This window comes from Mustela nivalis, assembly GCF_964662115.1.
Source record: "Mustela nivalis genome assembly, chromosome: 8".
Lineage (NCBI taxonomy): Eukaryota > Metazoa > Chordata > Mammalia > Carnivora > Mustelidae > Mustela > Mustela nivalis.
The window spans coordinates 52,432,544-52,445,598 of NC_139027.1; the positions used below are offsets into that span (position 1 = coordinate 52,432,544).

General features: G+C 49.2%; 1 protein-coding gene across 1 annotated transcript in view; it reads left to right on the forward strand.

The window, feature by feature from the left end:
- TGFA (transforming growth factor alpha) overlaps window positions 1-13,055 on the forward strand; it is a 108,004-nt gene that overhangs the window by 79,892 nt on the left and 15,057 nt on the right. Inside the window, exon 3 of the mRNA XM_082746589.1 lies at window positions 7,849-7,966. Coding sequence (XP_082602715.1) covers window positions 7,849-7,966 — 118 coding nt within the window. The remainder of the gene's footprint in view (window positions 1-7,848; window positions 7,967-13,055) is intronic.

Sequence of the window (13,055 nt, forward strand, 5' to 3'; positions counted from 1 at the left end):
GAGAGAAGGACCAAGCTGGGGGCTGGAGAAACGGGGTCGTAAGGCAGAAGGCAGAAGAGGAGCTCAGTGGGAGAGAGAATCTTCTGGGTCCGATGTATCCCCTTCTAGTCCCATATTTTTTTAACCCATAATGGGTCTAGAATGCAGTGTGGGGACCCCTTGGGCATCACACATGCCTCTTCCTTCCTCATGCCCTTTCGGGGAGGAGGTAGTGTTACTTGTGGAGCTGAATGCAAGTCAGTGGCCAAGTTGAAATACGTGTGCTGGACATTGCTAGAGGAGGATGCAGATGCTGGTTTTAGCCTGTAATTCACATGACTACACTGAGATTGTATTTTAGATTCCTGAAGCCTCTTTGCTAATTAAAACCAATTTGCCTTGGGACTCTTAGCTCTTTTACTTCTAAAATGGTCCCGAGGATTGCATGTTTCATGGTAATTCCTGATTTGTTTATTCTTCAAATGGAAGAGTTGTCTTAACTGCAGAAGGTCTCTTAAGGATTTCTTAACCCTCACCTTACTCATAGTCTCTCTCTTTCTCTCTCTCTTACACACACATGCACACACACACACACACACACCCCCTCTGAAGTGACAATGTGGTGTGCATTAGAAAGAGCAAGAGCTTTAGAGAGAGCCAACCCTGAGTTCTGCCATTCCCTCCGCCATTCCCTAACCTAGCAGTCCTGAACAAGCCTCGAACCCCTCGGCTTCATTTTCCTCATCGATAAGATTGGGGTAGCAATCACTGACAGCCCAGCATTTTTGTGAGGATTAAATGGAACTCTCTGGGATACAGTGCTGGGCAATACTACTTGCCGTTAGTAGACAATTCATTAATAGTGGCTGGTATTAATAAGTCATCACCACCATGAGCATCATCCTAGTCTAACCTCAGAAAATCCACACTGGGTTAAAAGCTCTAAGCCCAGGTCCTTTAGGTGGGATATGAACCTAGCAAAGTACTTTTGTGTTCATGTTATCTATTCTCTTCTCCCTGTTGGACTAGGGAAAGGTGAGGCCTTCAGATTAAGCACAAACAGGATAAACCCCACTGGGGTCACATACCACCATGATTTTTGCTCTGAACGTGTATCTATTTTCCCATCACACACGCGCGCGCGCGCGCGCACACACACACACACACACACACACACACATTGTGTTCTTAAAACCCAGCATCTTTGTGGGAAAGTGGAAAATACGTTGTCCGGCTTCTTTATTCACACCTTTTTGTGAATTCGGAAGTTCCATCACACCTGATGTTCCCCTTGGGTTTTACCCGAAGAGAGCCATGATCAGAGGGAATTGAATTAGCTTAAATGTTCCTTTAGGGATTCGACCCCCCACCACATACACACACACACCATCTTGTTTAAAGCTACGAAAACAATTCAAGAGTCCATTTTAACTCGGCTCTGAGCCAGAAGCCCCTGGTCTTTGGGGGCCTGGGCACCACACAGCCGAGAGGCTGGGGCTCTGGTGGGAGTGTATCTTGTGAAGGACTCAGTGCCATCCGGTGAGTCAGCCCCCAGCCCGCTTCCAGCTGCTCCTCAGTTAACCGTCCATGCCATCTGTGGACGTATAGAAATCTCTTCTGCATCCCTGCTTCTCAGCCACTGCTCCCTTGTGGAAATAATAAGTTCCATATGTGGCGTTTCCCTGTTCTCCCTGAAATAAAGTGGTGCTTCCTCTTGTTTCTCCTAAAAGTGCCCCTTCCTGATTACTGGAAGCAGCCTAACAAGTGAAGCATTCTTCCTTGCTGCCCTGTGATTTGTCGACTCAGATCGTGCGCCTTCCCAGCGTTCTTCCTGGACTTGAATAGTATCCTCGTTTTCTACAGCTCTGCAGTCTCTTAAAATCAGAAAGAAGGGAGAAAATTTTATAATTCTAGTATTTTCTAAGACTTGCTAACTGTATGTCCATTGGCAGGGTTACCTGAACTAAACAGGGACGACTAATGCTTACCCCACAGAGTGGCTGGACATTTAATGAGATGATGCGGTACCCATGTCCTTCAGTGGAGTTGGAGGGGTGGGTAGGGTCTAAAAGCCAGTTTAAGGAGGCCCAATGGGGTCAAAACGAGACAGTGTTAGAAAAGCTTGCTGAAGAATTAGTAAATCTGTGTTCGGGGCTTGTGTTATAGGAAAAATATGTATATTTTACATATAGGAGTTCCTCTCAGGAAGCTGAGAATCTTGGGGGTGGGATGATAGTCACAAAAATGGCCCTGTCTTCCCCTCCCCCCCACACACACACCCCTCCTCAGGAGGAGGGAGGAACCCCAGCACTAGTGAAAGTGACTTTTTCCCTTCATTGCCTACCTACAAGAAATGTCCCTTCTCTCTCAAGTGTTGGTACGCGGAAGCCAAACTCTTTCCACATTGCTTTGTTATTTTTCAAGTTTTTGTTGTTCTTGGTTTTACTAGTGAACGAGTTGGGTGAGAACACTGATCTCTACACACCCATCTCCAGAAGAGCCAAACTATCCCCTCCCTGGTCAGGAGCCCCAGGGAGTAAGGTGTGTTCTCCTCCTCCTGGAAATGTGGCAGGGATTACTTTTCCATGCTCTGCTGATTTCCTCTGCTCGTTTCAAAGTTGCCCACCCCCCTGTTTGGCCCACTCACACAACCTTAGGAAATGCCCACGCTCATTAATCTATCTTCATGGACCATTCCTCTCTGTGGTAGAGGTCACCAGTGTCCACCCCCCCCCCCATCAATACGGACAGTGCTTTGTCCTCAGGATCACTTACAAATCTTCTACGAGTTCTTACTCTCACTCCTCAAACCCGCTAGGGCCAGAGTCTCTGCTCACCCCTCCGTATGTGGAGATGCATCTGTGTCCCACACCCCTGACTTCTCAAAGCCCTGGCTTACCATTTCTTCCCCCTGCATGCCGGCCTTTGAACCGGCCTTTCCTTCCCGCGCAGGCTAACTCCGTCAGTTCCCACATTGCCTCACATGTGCTTGGACTGCCAACCCTGTTAGATGGGCCTGAGGGTGGCCCGCACCAAGCCATCTCCATCCCAGAACTGAGCCTGACACTGGAGCTGGATGGAGGCCCCCGGCCCCAGGGAGCATCAGAGTGTGGGTCTCCCTGCGTGCCCTCCCCCGGCTTCACCAGGGGCTGCTAGCTCACTCCCGTCTTCATTAAAGTCATCTACTGCTTTTTCTCCTAGACATTCCAGAAGCATTAGTTGGTTTTGCCATTGTAGTGTCTGAAGAGAAACTATTTAGTCCCAGGTCAGAAACCTTGGCTGAAAGTTCCGGCTAAAAAGCCAGGCGTCATTATTAAATTGTCACAAAGTTAGCCATGATATTTGAGGAAGTGATGAAATGGCTGTAAATGATGTAAGCTTTGCAACGGGCAAACGTGTCCGCAACTTCTGACATCTGGAGAAGAGAGCGAGGGGCCGCTGCTGCGGCCGGCTGCCCTGACCCGCCCAGAAAGTCCAATTAGGGCCGCTCTGCAAAGGGGCGATGGCCCTTGGTGGTGTGAATGCTGCTCCTCAGGGAACTGTCCAGATGGCTGCCTCCCTGGCCCTCCTGAGCTGGAGAGAGGCCTCCTGTGATTGAATCCCCAGTTTTCATGTCCCGTGATTACAATCCCAGACCCTTTTCCCACAAGTGGAGCTGGGCTCCGGGCCCTGTTAGTGGGTCTGTGGTCTCTGGGCAAAGCTTTCACAGCTTCCCCGGAGACCGTGGTGTCTGCAAGATGTCCGTTTGCTTAACAGCGTCGGAGAGGCCTCTTGTAAATTTCAGAGCAACAGAAACTGGGCGGCTTTGAAATTCCAGCTATGGATGGGCTTGGTATGAGGTCTGTTCCGAAAATGGGAGCATTTGGTTTTCCAATCAGCCCTGAAGACTAATCAGACTTGGGTCGGGGCCTGAAGGAGAGGAGTTCAGGGTCCAGGGCCCTGGGGAGGGTAGCCAGCTGTCTGTCCCCTCTGCCTAGACTTCTGCGGGGCCCTCCTTGGAGTTACCTGTTGACCTTCACTGCCGCCTTTTCCTACATGAGAGGATTTTTCGCATTCTAAGTAGCTAGGCCTTTCCTTCCTCTGCTTGATATTTTCTTGAGTTTTCAAGAAAAGACAGACAAATTGTGAGGGGGAGAGAACGAGAGAGTAGAGGAAGGTAGACAAAGAATAGGAAGAGAGAGAGATAAGGAGGAAGGGAAAAGGAGAGACTTGTCCTCTGGGACAGTGCTGGGAATTCGGGGGTTGTCTTGTAAAGCTCATTTTGATTTAAGTTACTGAGCAAATCCTCCACGTGGCGTGACTGCCTGGCCTGCCCGCCTCAGAGATGATACTCGAACAGCACAGGGACACAGCAGACATACAGGAGGTGGGAATCCCTCCTCTCCCCCTCCTGACCTTTCCCAGACTCCCCTTCTTCCAGAACTTTGCAAAAGCTTCTTACCTGTCTGGGCTGACCATGCTGACTGAAGTGCTAGAGTTTTTTGTGCTGATTCTGGTGGGGTCTGAGGCACACATCTTTAAAAGTCCTAGAACCAGAACAGTCACTGCCCCACACCTGTGGCCTGCTTCCCACTTGGCACGGGGCTTCTGGGCACCCAAGCCTGTGAGGCCAGCAGAGCAGCTCCAGGGGCCAGCATGCCCATGGCCTCCCCTCAGTCTGTGGCCGGCTTGCCCTGAGGTGGCACAGGGTAAGCACAGGGCCACGGGGTGGCTCCCTCCTGGGACAACGGTCTAGTTCCCTCCTTCCCCTCCATTTCTCAAGGGCAGATCACGTCCCCCAAAGCTGCCAAGTGTGCCGCTGGAAACAGGACCTGACCTGCACACTGCACACCTGGAGCTTCCTGGGGTCAGGGATCAGGGTGTCACCCTGCATCGATTCTTAAGTGAAATACTTGCTTTTAAGATGTTTGTGATTATATTGGGGGTGGGGGGAGGAGAATGCAAGTAACAGAGGAAGTAGTACGTTCACATGACTGCACATGTGCAGTATGGAGAGAAGTCTCTTTGCGGGGTACTTTTATTTTTTATACTCCACGGTGCTTTTGTTTAATCTTACACTGATATTTACAAAAGGTTTCTACAGGGAAGGATCACTTTTGTGGTCAGGAACAAGGTTTTAAAAATAAACAGGGTTTTCGTGCTTATGACAGTCGACTGGCATCGAGCTCCCTGGGCACCTCGGTGCCTGGGGTTGCATCAGGCAATGGGGATTATGGAGCCCGAGTTCTACCTCAGGTACCCATGCTCATCCTGGTCTCGGACGTGCGTGAGCTGCTGTCACCATGACCATGGCAGGGACCTTCCTCGTGGCCTGGGCTTGCTGGCTTCCTAGCGAGCTGGGTGACACACAGGGTTTACACTGGCGGATGCCTCGGCTTCGTCACCAGGAAATCGAGGAGGATATTGTCCACTGTAACACGTGAGGTGCTCTTCAGAAGCAGCCCCAGAAGAAGAGTTGCTCTGTGGCCATAGACCTGGGCCACGCTGAGACTGCCCCGTGTGTGCGGAACGAGCGCACTTCCATCTAACGAGCCACGCGCATCCTTGCGTAGGCAGCACTGGGAGGCGTAGGGTTCCATTCGCCGCTCAGCTTCAGCACACAGTCTGACTGTCCCTTGTGTGTCTTCATATATGAGCTGGACACCCAACCTCTTTGCTCTTTCCCCCTCCTTATTCTTCTTTCCCTGCTCTCCCCTTCCCTTTCCCACTGCCTATCTCAGTCTCCCTCTCTTCCTGTCTCCCCGCTCCGTTCTCCTTCTCTGCCTCTGGCTCTCTCACTTGACTTTCCCACTTGTATCCCCTTTTGATGAGACCAATTTTTATAAAGACTCTTTGAGTCACTTGTGAGACGAGGCAAAATAGCCATAAATACAGACTAACTGAGAACATGGCATGGAGTCTACACCTTACCGATCCACCTTGGAGAGTGGTGTTCCCAAAGAACAGATCCTGCGAGTTTTCTTCCAAGGTGTATCTGGTGACCTGACACTAGACCACAGAGAATGTCAGCAGATTGCAGGCCTTGGGGTCACTTGGGTTTTGAAGACCTGGCAGAGGGCCAGCTCCAAAAAGGGTCCTTTGAAGACCCCTGTTGTTTGGCTTTTTTCTAAGAGGTCTTTTTTCTCTAAACAATGTGTCTTGTGTATACTGCAAGCCTGGGTCTCCACATCAGTGCACATCAGAATCACCTGGACACCCCAGGTACGCCACATCAATTCTATCTCAATAAACCTGACTTCTTTCTAAAATTAAAAAAAAAAAAAAATCACCTGAAAATCTTACCACACAGATTCTTGGGCGCCATCCCAATGATCCTAATGCGGTAGGTCCAAGGGCAGGGCCTGTGCACTTGGCTTTCTGATGAGCTCCAGGGGTGTGAAGTTGCTGGCCCACAGACATTTGAGGAGCCCAACTCTGAACCCTGACCCGGGACTCTCACAAGCCACTTGGAGGAAGTCGTGTAAGTGGCCTTTTGTGGAGTTTACCAAAAGCCTTTTTCAGGTCTAAATCAAATGAGATCCACTAGTCCCCAGCCCGTCATCTCTCTGTATTTTCTCCTCAACAAGGTAATGAAGCCAGAGAAGCCAGTTAGGTGAACTGCAGCAGACCTGTCCTGCCCCAATGCCCCAGTGTCCATGGTCAGCAAGCAAACAAGCCCATTCCTCAACCACCCAGGCCTGGGACTCGCAGGCCCACTGTTCCCCACTGAGGCTGTTGGACCGCATGTCCCGTAGGCTGCCACTGGACAGGGATTTCTCAAAGAGCAAGAGCTCTAAGAACATTTTTTCCAAAAAAAAAATATGTAAGTGGGAAAGATCCACTCCCCAAAACACAAGCATCAGAGAACCTTTTGAAAAAGCATGGGTACTACATCTGTCATGCCATCTTGAAATAACTGCCTACAGGGTCTCAAGTGTTATTTGGACGAAACAAGGCTATTGAAGTCCCTTACAATAAATTCAAAGTGATGCCCTGTGGCCTGTCAGGTCTGTTCATGTGTCATTCCATACGGTGCTCCTAATGGCTGTTTTTATTCCTGTGTGAAAGCCAAGGAATAAAAATCCAGAGAGGTTTGGTGACACCCCCAGGCTCTTGTGAGTGGTGGGAACCAGGGCTGTGAGCAGGACCCGTCTCTTTCCCTGCTGCCCTTCCCGCCCGCTCCCGGCTTTCCCGGCACCGTGTGCTGCTCCCGGATGGGCTTCTGGGCTTTAAGTCCCCTTCATGTTAAGATCACTCCTCATCCCCTGCCCCAGAGAGCCTCTTGCTACCGTTTTTTAGGTATGGCTTTCCCAGACGACTTTGTATCTGAATTTTTGTTTATTTCAGTAGAATTATATGATACAGAACAAATGGGAAATGTACCAGTTTCACTGACAATATCGCATCATGAGCATCTCTCTGTGTCATGAGCTGTTGTTCCTCAGTGTCAATTTAATGGTCATTAGTACTCCTCTCTAACCACCTTCTGGTTTCTTGGCTTTAAAACAGAGTTTTGTGAAGGCTCTCTTAAAAGAATGATCACTATCACTTTGCAAAAGTAAAATGAGGTCACATGGAGAATAGGCTTTAAATGCTCTGGTAGCTAACATCGCCCCAGTATCTCTGAATTACACTGAATCTTTGAGAGAGATGGTTTTGTTTCCGACCAAGGTAAGTACCTAACACAGCCCTGCTGGGAAGCCCGTGATGCAGGTGTCTCCGGTCCTGGACCAGCCATTAGAAAGAGAGGGCATGCTGAGGACGACAGGCAGGGAGGGACCAGAAATCCCAACCAGCAGGGCACCCCTGCTCCTCAGTCGGTGAGGAACTGCATATGTGTCTTGCTATAAGCCATGGGTCTGAGCCAAATGTCTTCTCTCTCTCCCGCAGACCCGCCTGTGGCTGCCGCTGTGGTGTCCCACTTTAATGACTGCCCAGATTCCCACAGTCAGTTCTGCTTCCATGGAACCTGCAGGTTTTTGGTGCAGGAAGACAAGCCAGCATGCGTGTAAGTGCTCCCTGGTGTCCTGAGATTCTGGGCTGGGGGCACCCCCAGCAATCAATTACAAGAACATTTACCTCCACGAGACATGCCTGATACCCCGGAAGCTGGACGTGGAGGATCAGAGCAGCAGGCTGAGGGACACCTGCTTCATACCCAGCTGGTGAAAAATCCAGGTTCCAGGGCCCCAGCCCAAAGCCACTGAGGCAGAACCCCTGAGGGTTGGAGCTTGAGGGTCCACATTTTTCACAAGTACCTCGGGTCTCTCCTGGGTTATTGCAAAGTCTGTAAAGTTCTGGATCCAAGTTTAATTCACTCATTAGAATTCCTAGAGGGCAAGGTGTTGGGTTGGATCCCTCTGAGTAGGCAGCGTCTCCAGGAAGAGGTCTCTGCCCTCCAGCATCTTTACAGCACAGCTAATAAAATAAGCTGGAAGTGCATGCAAACAGTTAGTGTACATAAACTGTAAAGAACAAAAAACGGCTTGGAAATCAAGATGTGCGCCAGCGCGTGGTGGTTTCCATGCCAGGCCGAGCACAAGCCCCCTGGGGCTGCTGCTTAATGTAGAGCTGAGCCCCACCCCACCCCACTGAATCATCATCTCCAGGAATGGGACCCAGGAGTCACATTACCTAAGATCCACTGGGGAGTGCCATGGTCAGCCATCCTGGGAAAGAAAGGCACTTGAGGAAAGCTCCCCAGAGCAGATGTTAAGGTATGCCTAGTGGGGAGAACAGAGAGGTTATTCCGGGCCTGGAGCATTGGGGGGCCTGCTATTATGGGCTACCTGTTATATCTACAGCAGGAGGAGATAAGATTGGAGACAAATTGGAGGCCAGAGCTTATTGGAAGTGAGCCTTTATTCTCTAGGCAGTGAGAGGCACGTTCATTTGGGGAAGGGAAGTTTTAAGAAAAGGAATCTGTGCATAATTGAATACTCTTAAAGGGCCCCATACACAACTTTGGTGCTATTGACATTCAGGGCTGGGTAGTCCTTTGCTGGGCAGGAGGATGTTAGCGGCAACCCTGGCCTCCACCCACCAGGTGCCAGGAGAACGAACATCTCACAGTGGTGACCATCAGAATGTCTCCAGATCGCCAAATGTCCCCTGGGGGGGGGGGGGCGGGGAAACAAAATCCGCCCTCCACCCCCAACTGAAACCTCCCATCTGTATGAAGTTGTCATTTCTATAGGTCATGACTGGTGGAAAGGTAGCAATGCCTTACAGTCCAACTTAATAATACCAGTAAGTGATACTAAAATGTTAACAAAAGCCAGCACTTATTGAATTTTGTTCGCTTCACGCTGGACACTGTCCCAGGCATGATCTGTGTGCTAACTCAGGTAATCCTCCCCACAACCCCACGAGTTAGGCACAGAGAGCTCGTGCCCAGATCGCAGGGCAGAGCTTATGGTCAGATGTCCACGGTCGAGCTCCTGAAGCTAAGTGCTTAACTGTGATGCTAAGGGTGTCAGATGCATTAGCCCGAGAGCTACTGAGGCTCTGGAGAGTCTGTGCAGAAAAGGCCGGGCGGGGGGAGGGGGGCTTTCCTCTTCCCTCCTGGGCGCAAGCCTCACCTGGTGAAGTAGGCTGTCTCCCTTCTTCCTTGTAGGAGGACTGCATGAGGCCCCCAGGTCAAGTCTACAGAACTTGAGCCCTCCCTATCCTGTAAAGGCGGAAGCCTTCTGAAAGCCAATGGGGCAGGGGCGGGCCTAGGGGAGAGGGAGAGCAGAGGTGCTGGTGCTTTCTTGTTCTCTTCACTGGGGATCCCAAGCCCCGCTCTTGGCCCGGGGAGCTAATCGTCCATCAAACTTACACACCATTGCTTTTGGAAAATCAGGATGACTGACTGTCTCTCCCCTAATTCACATTATAAATATCACTATTAATAATAAGCTTTCGATAAAAGCTATAGCTGGGTGCCAGGCCTGGCTCCCAGCACTCTCTCCATATATAGTAACTCATTGAGTCCTCACAACTCCCTTCACCAGTGGGAATTCTTGTTCTTGTTGCATAAATGAGAAAACTGAGTCAGCTCACAGAAGCAATTTGCCGAGTCCCAGAGCTAGTAAATGGCAGAGTTTAGGATTCAGTCTGATTGACTCAAACTCCCAGACTTGTGTGCTCAGCTACTGCCCCAGAGGGCATTCTGTCTTGGTCTAAAAAGTTCATCTCTGCTAAAAAAGAAACAACAGATCCAAAATGGAGTCACTTGTGCTAAGCCCAAACCAAAACATAGTACCTGACCCAATTGCAGTTTCAGCCGGCCCCAGAAACATGCTTAGTCCATCCATCTGGAATTTCCCTGGTCAGCTCTAGTGATTGATAGACCCCCTTCTGTACCCCAAAGAAAGATGAGGTCATTTACTCTTTCCCTGTCTCTGCCCCCTTCTGCTTACATAAGTCTCCCACCTTGTACTGCTCCTTGGAACTCCTTTCCACTGACTAGATGGGATACAGTCTGATTCATAAATCAATGAATAAAACCAATTTGATCTTAAAATTTACTTAGTTGAATATTGCTTTTTAACATCTCAAGTCACTAAGCTCTTTCGTTTGCAAGAAAGCTGTTGGCATCTTCCCCATGTAAAGAGAAACATCGAGGTCATTCCCAAGCTCTTTGCTCCAACCACAGACTCTTAAAGTCCTTTCTGTGGGCCGACTGCGGGATCTCCCAGAAACATCTGGGCCATCCTTGTGGTTTGGAGAAGCTGACCATTGGTGGGGATACATAGCCATGCAAGCAATTACCACCTCTTTACCTCAGTTTCCCCACCAGATCTTGGCAGCCCAGTGGGTTATATTCAGCCCACAGATGTGTTTTACGGGACAGTGGATGATGATCTGCGTTGTTCTTTGGTAGTTTTAATTTGTTGTCAGCATTTTAGAAGCCGTGTTTCACTCTCCATGTGAATGTCCAGCCCGATGGAATAAACAGAAAGATGGTAGCATCAGGTCAGGCCTGAATTCCCAAGTGTGCCATTTGGCTGGAATACAGGTGTGCCAGCCCCACCATCCGCCAAACAGGGCTTGCCCTCTCTGGTCCTCACCCCCCGCCTCTCCCCACTGCTCCCCAATGCCAAAGCAGATGTCAGCCCCTGACTGTCCTGTTGTTGCTTCCGCTCGCCTCAATCATGGCAGCCCACTTTGCTCACTCCTGCCGTGTGAGCTCTTAAGCTCGGTGAGGACAGGACCACGCCCTATACCCTTTGTAATTCCAGTACCTAGAAGAATGGCATAATTAATTAATTCCCCACTAGACCAGAAACTGTGATCTGTGCAGAGAAAGCAGAACATTCTGTTCCCACTCGTATGAACTGCCCCAGGTTTGGGTTTGCTGACACACACATTCTGGTCAATAAAACCAACATACCTTGAGGGAAGGCCATATATGTCATGGCCTTATAAAGAAAACCCACAGCAACCCAAACTGAGAGTCTAAAAAGAAGGAGCTCTTTCTAAAACACTGTCTCGTGTAAGCTTTGTTTTTTATAAGAACAATAGTCTTTAGGTTTCCAGAGAACCTAAATGACATCTCACACTAAAATATGAGATAGAGAAAAAAAGTTAAAACAAATAACTAGTCAGAAGTAGCCAAAGGTAGTGAATAAAATCATCAAACACTTACATTTCAGTTGAACCCTGGCTGGTATTTTATGTCTTCCTTTAATAAATCCCCGCTAGCGCCCAACTAACTCAGGAAACAAATAGGAAAAGGATTTCCAGAGACATTAAAGCCATAGAAAGGCAAGGTTAGGACTTGCACGCCATTTTCCCCTGAGGCAGATTCAGCGTGCTCCTGGTCTGCTGCCGGTAGAAGCCTTCAAACAAAGGAAAACAGTTGAAGGAAGACATCTAGGTGACAGTTTTTAAGAGTTCCAGTGTCCCCAGCCAGTGGCAACCAGTTTGAAGTTTCTCACCTGTTCAAAATGCTCTTCAGTGACTAAACTCCCTGACTTGACTTTCCCACAGCGAAGTGTGAAAACAAATTGCTGAGCCAAGGAAAACACTTCACATGGCCCTGGCCATAGTACATTCTAGTGGGATCTGAACAGAGTCAGACATCTGAAGAGAAGAGACTGTCATCAGTCTACCAGCAGGCCACGATGTGACTGAGGATGTACCCCAAGAGCTTAAGACAGGGAGCAGTTTGGGGCTCGAACCATTTTCTGGATGATCTTCTGTCATCCCAACAGCTGGCAGATGATGGTGTGTAGGGGTTAAATTATGACCTTGGGGCACCAGGCTGACCCAGTTGGTAGAGCATGTAACTCTAGACCTTGGGGTCATGAGTTCAAACCCCACATTGGGCATAGAGCTCACTTTATTTTTTTTTTTTTAAGATTTTATTTATTTACTTGAGAGAGAGACAGTGAGAGAGAACATGAGCGAAGAGAAGGTCAGAGAGAGAAGCAGACTCCCCGTGGAGCTGGGAGCCCGATGTGGGACTTGATCCCGGGACTCCAGGATCATGACCTGAGCAGAGGGCAGTTGTCCAACCAACTGAGCCACCCAGGCGTCCCCACTTTATTTTTTTTAAAAGATTTTTTTTTTGTGGGGCGCCTGAGTGGCTCAGTGGGTTAAGCCTCTGTCTTCAGCCCAGGTCATGATCTCAGGGTCCTGGAATTGAGCCCCGTATCAGGCTCTCTGCTCAGCAGGGAGCCTGCTTCCTCCTCTCTCTCTGCCTGCCTCTCTGCCTATTTGTGATCTCTCTCTAAAAAAATAAATAAATAAAAATTAAAAACACACACAAAAAAACTTTTAAAATAATAAATAAAATAAAAGATTTTTTTTGTTTGTTTGTCAGAGAGCACAAGTAGGAGACATGGCAGACAGAGGGAGAAGCAGGCTCCCCGCTGAGCAAGGAGCCCGATGTGGGACTCGATCCCAGGACCCTGGGATCATGATCTGAGCTGAAGGCAGATGCTTAACTGAGCCACCCAGGTGTCCCTAGAGCTTACTTTAAAAAAAAAAAAAAGCAGCAGCAGCAGCAGCTATGACATTCTTCCATGCATAAATCTGGAGAACATACATAATCTCATTCCCTCTCTCCCCACATAGGAAGCAGACACTGAATGTCCTACCCCCAGGCA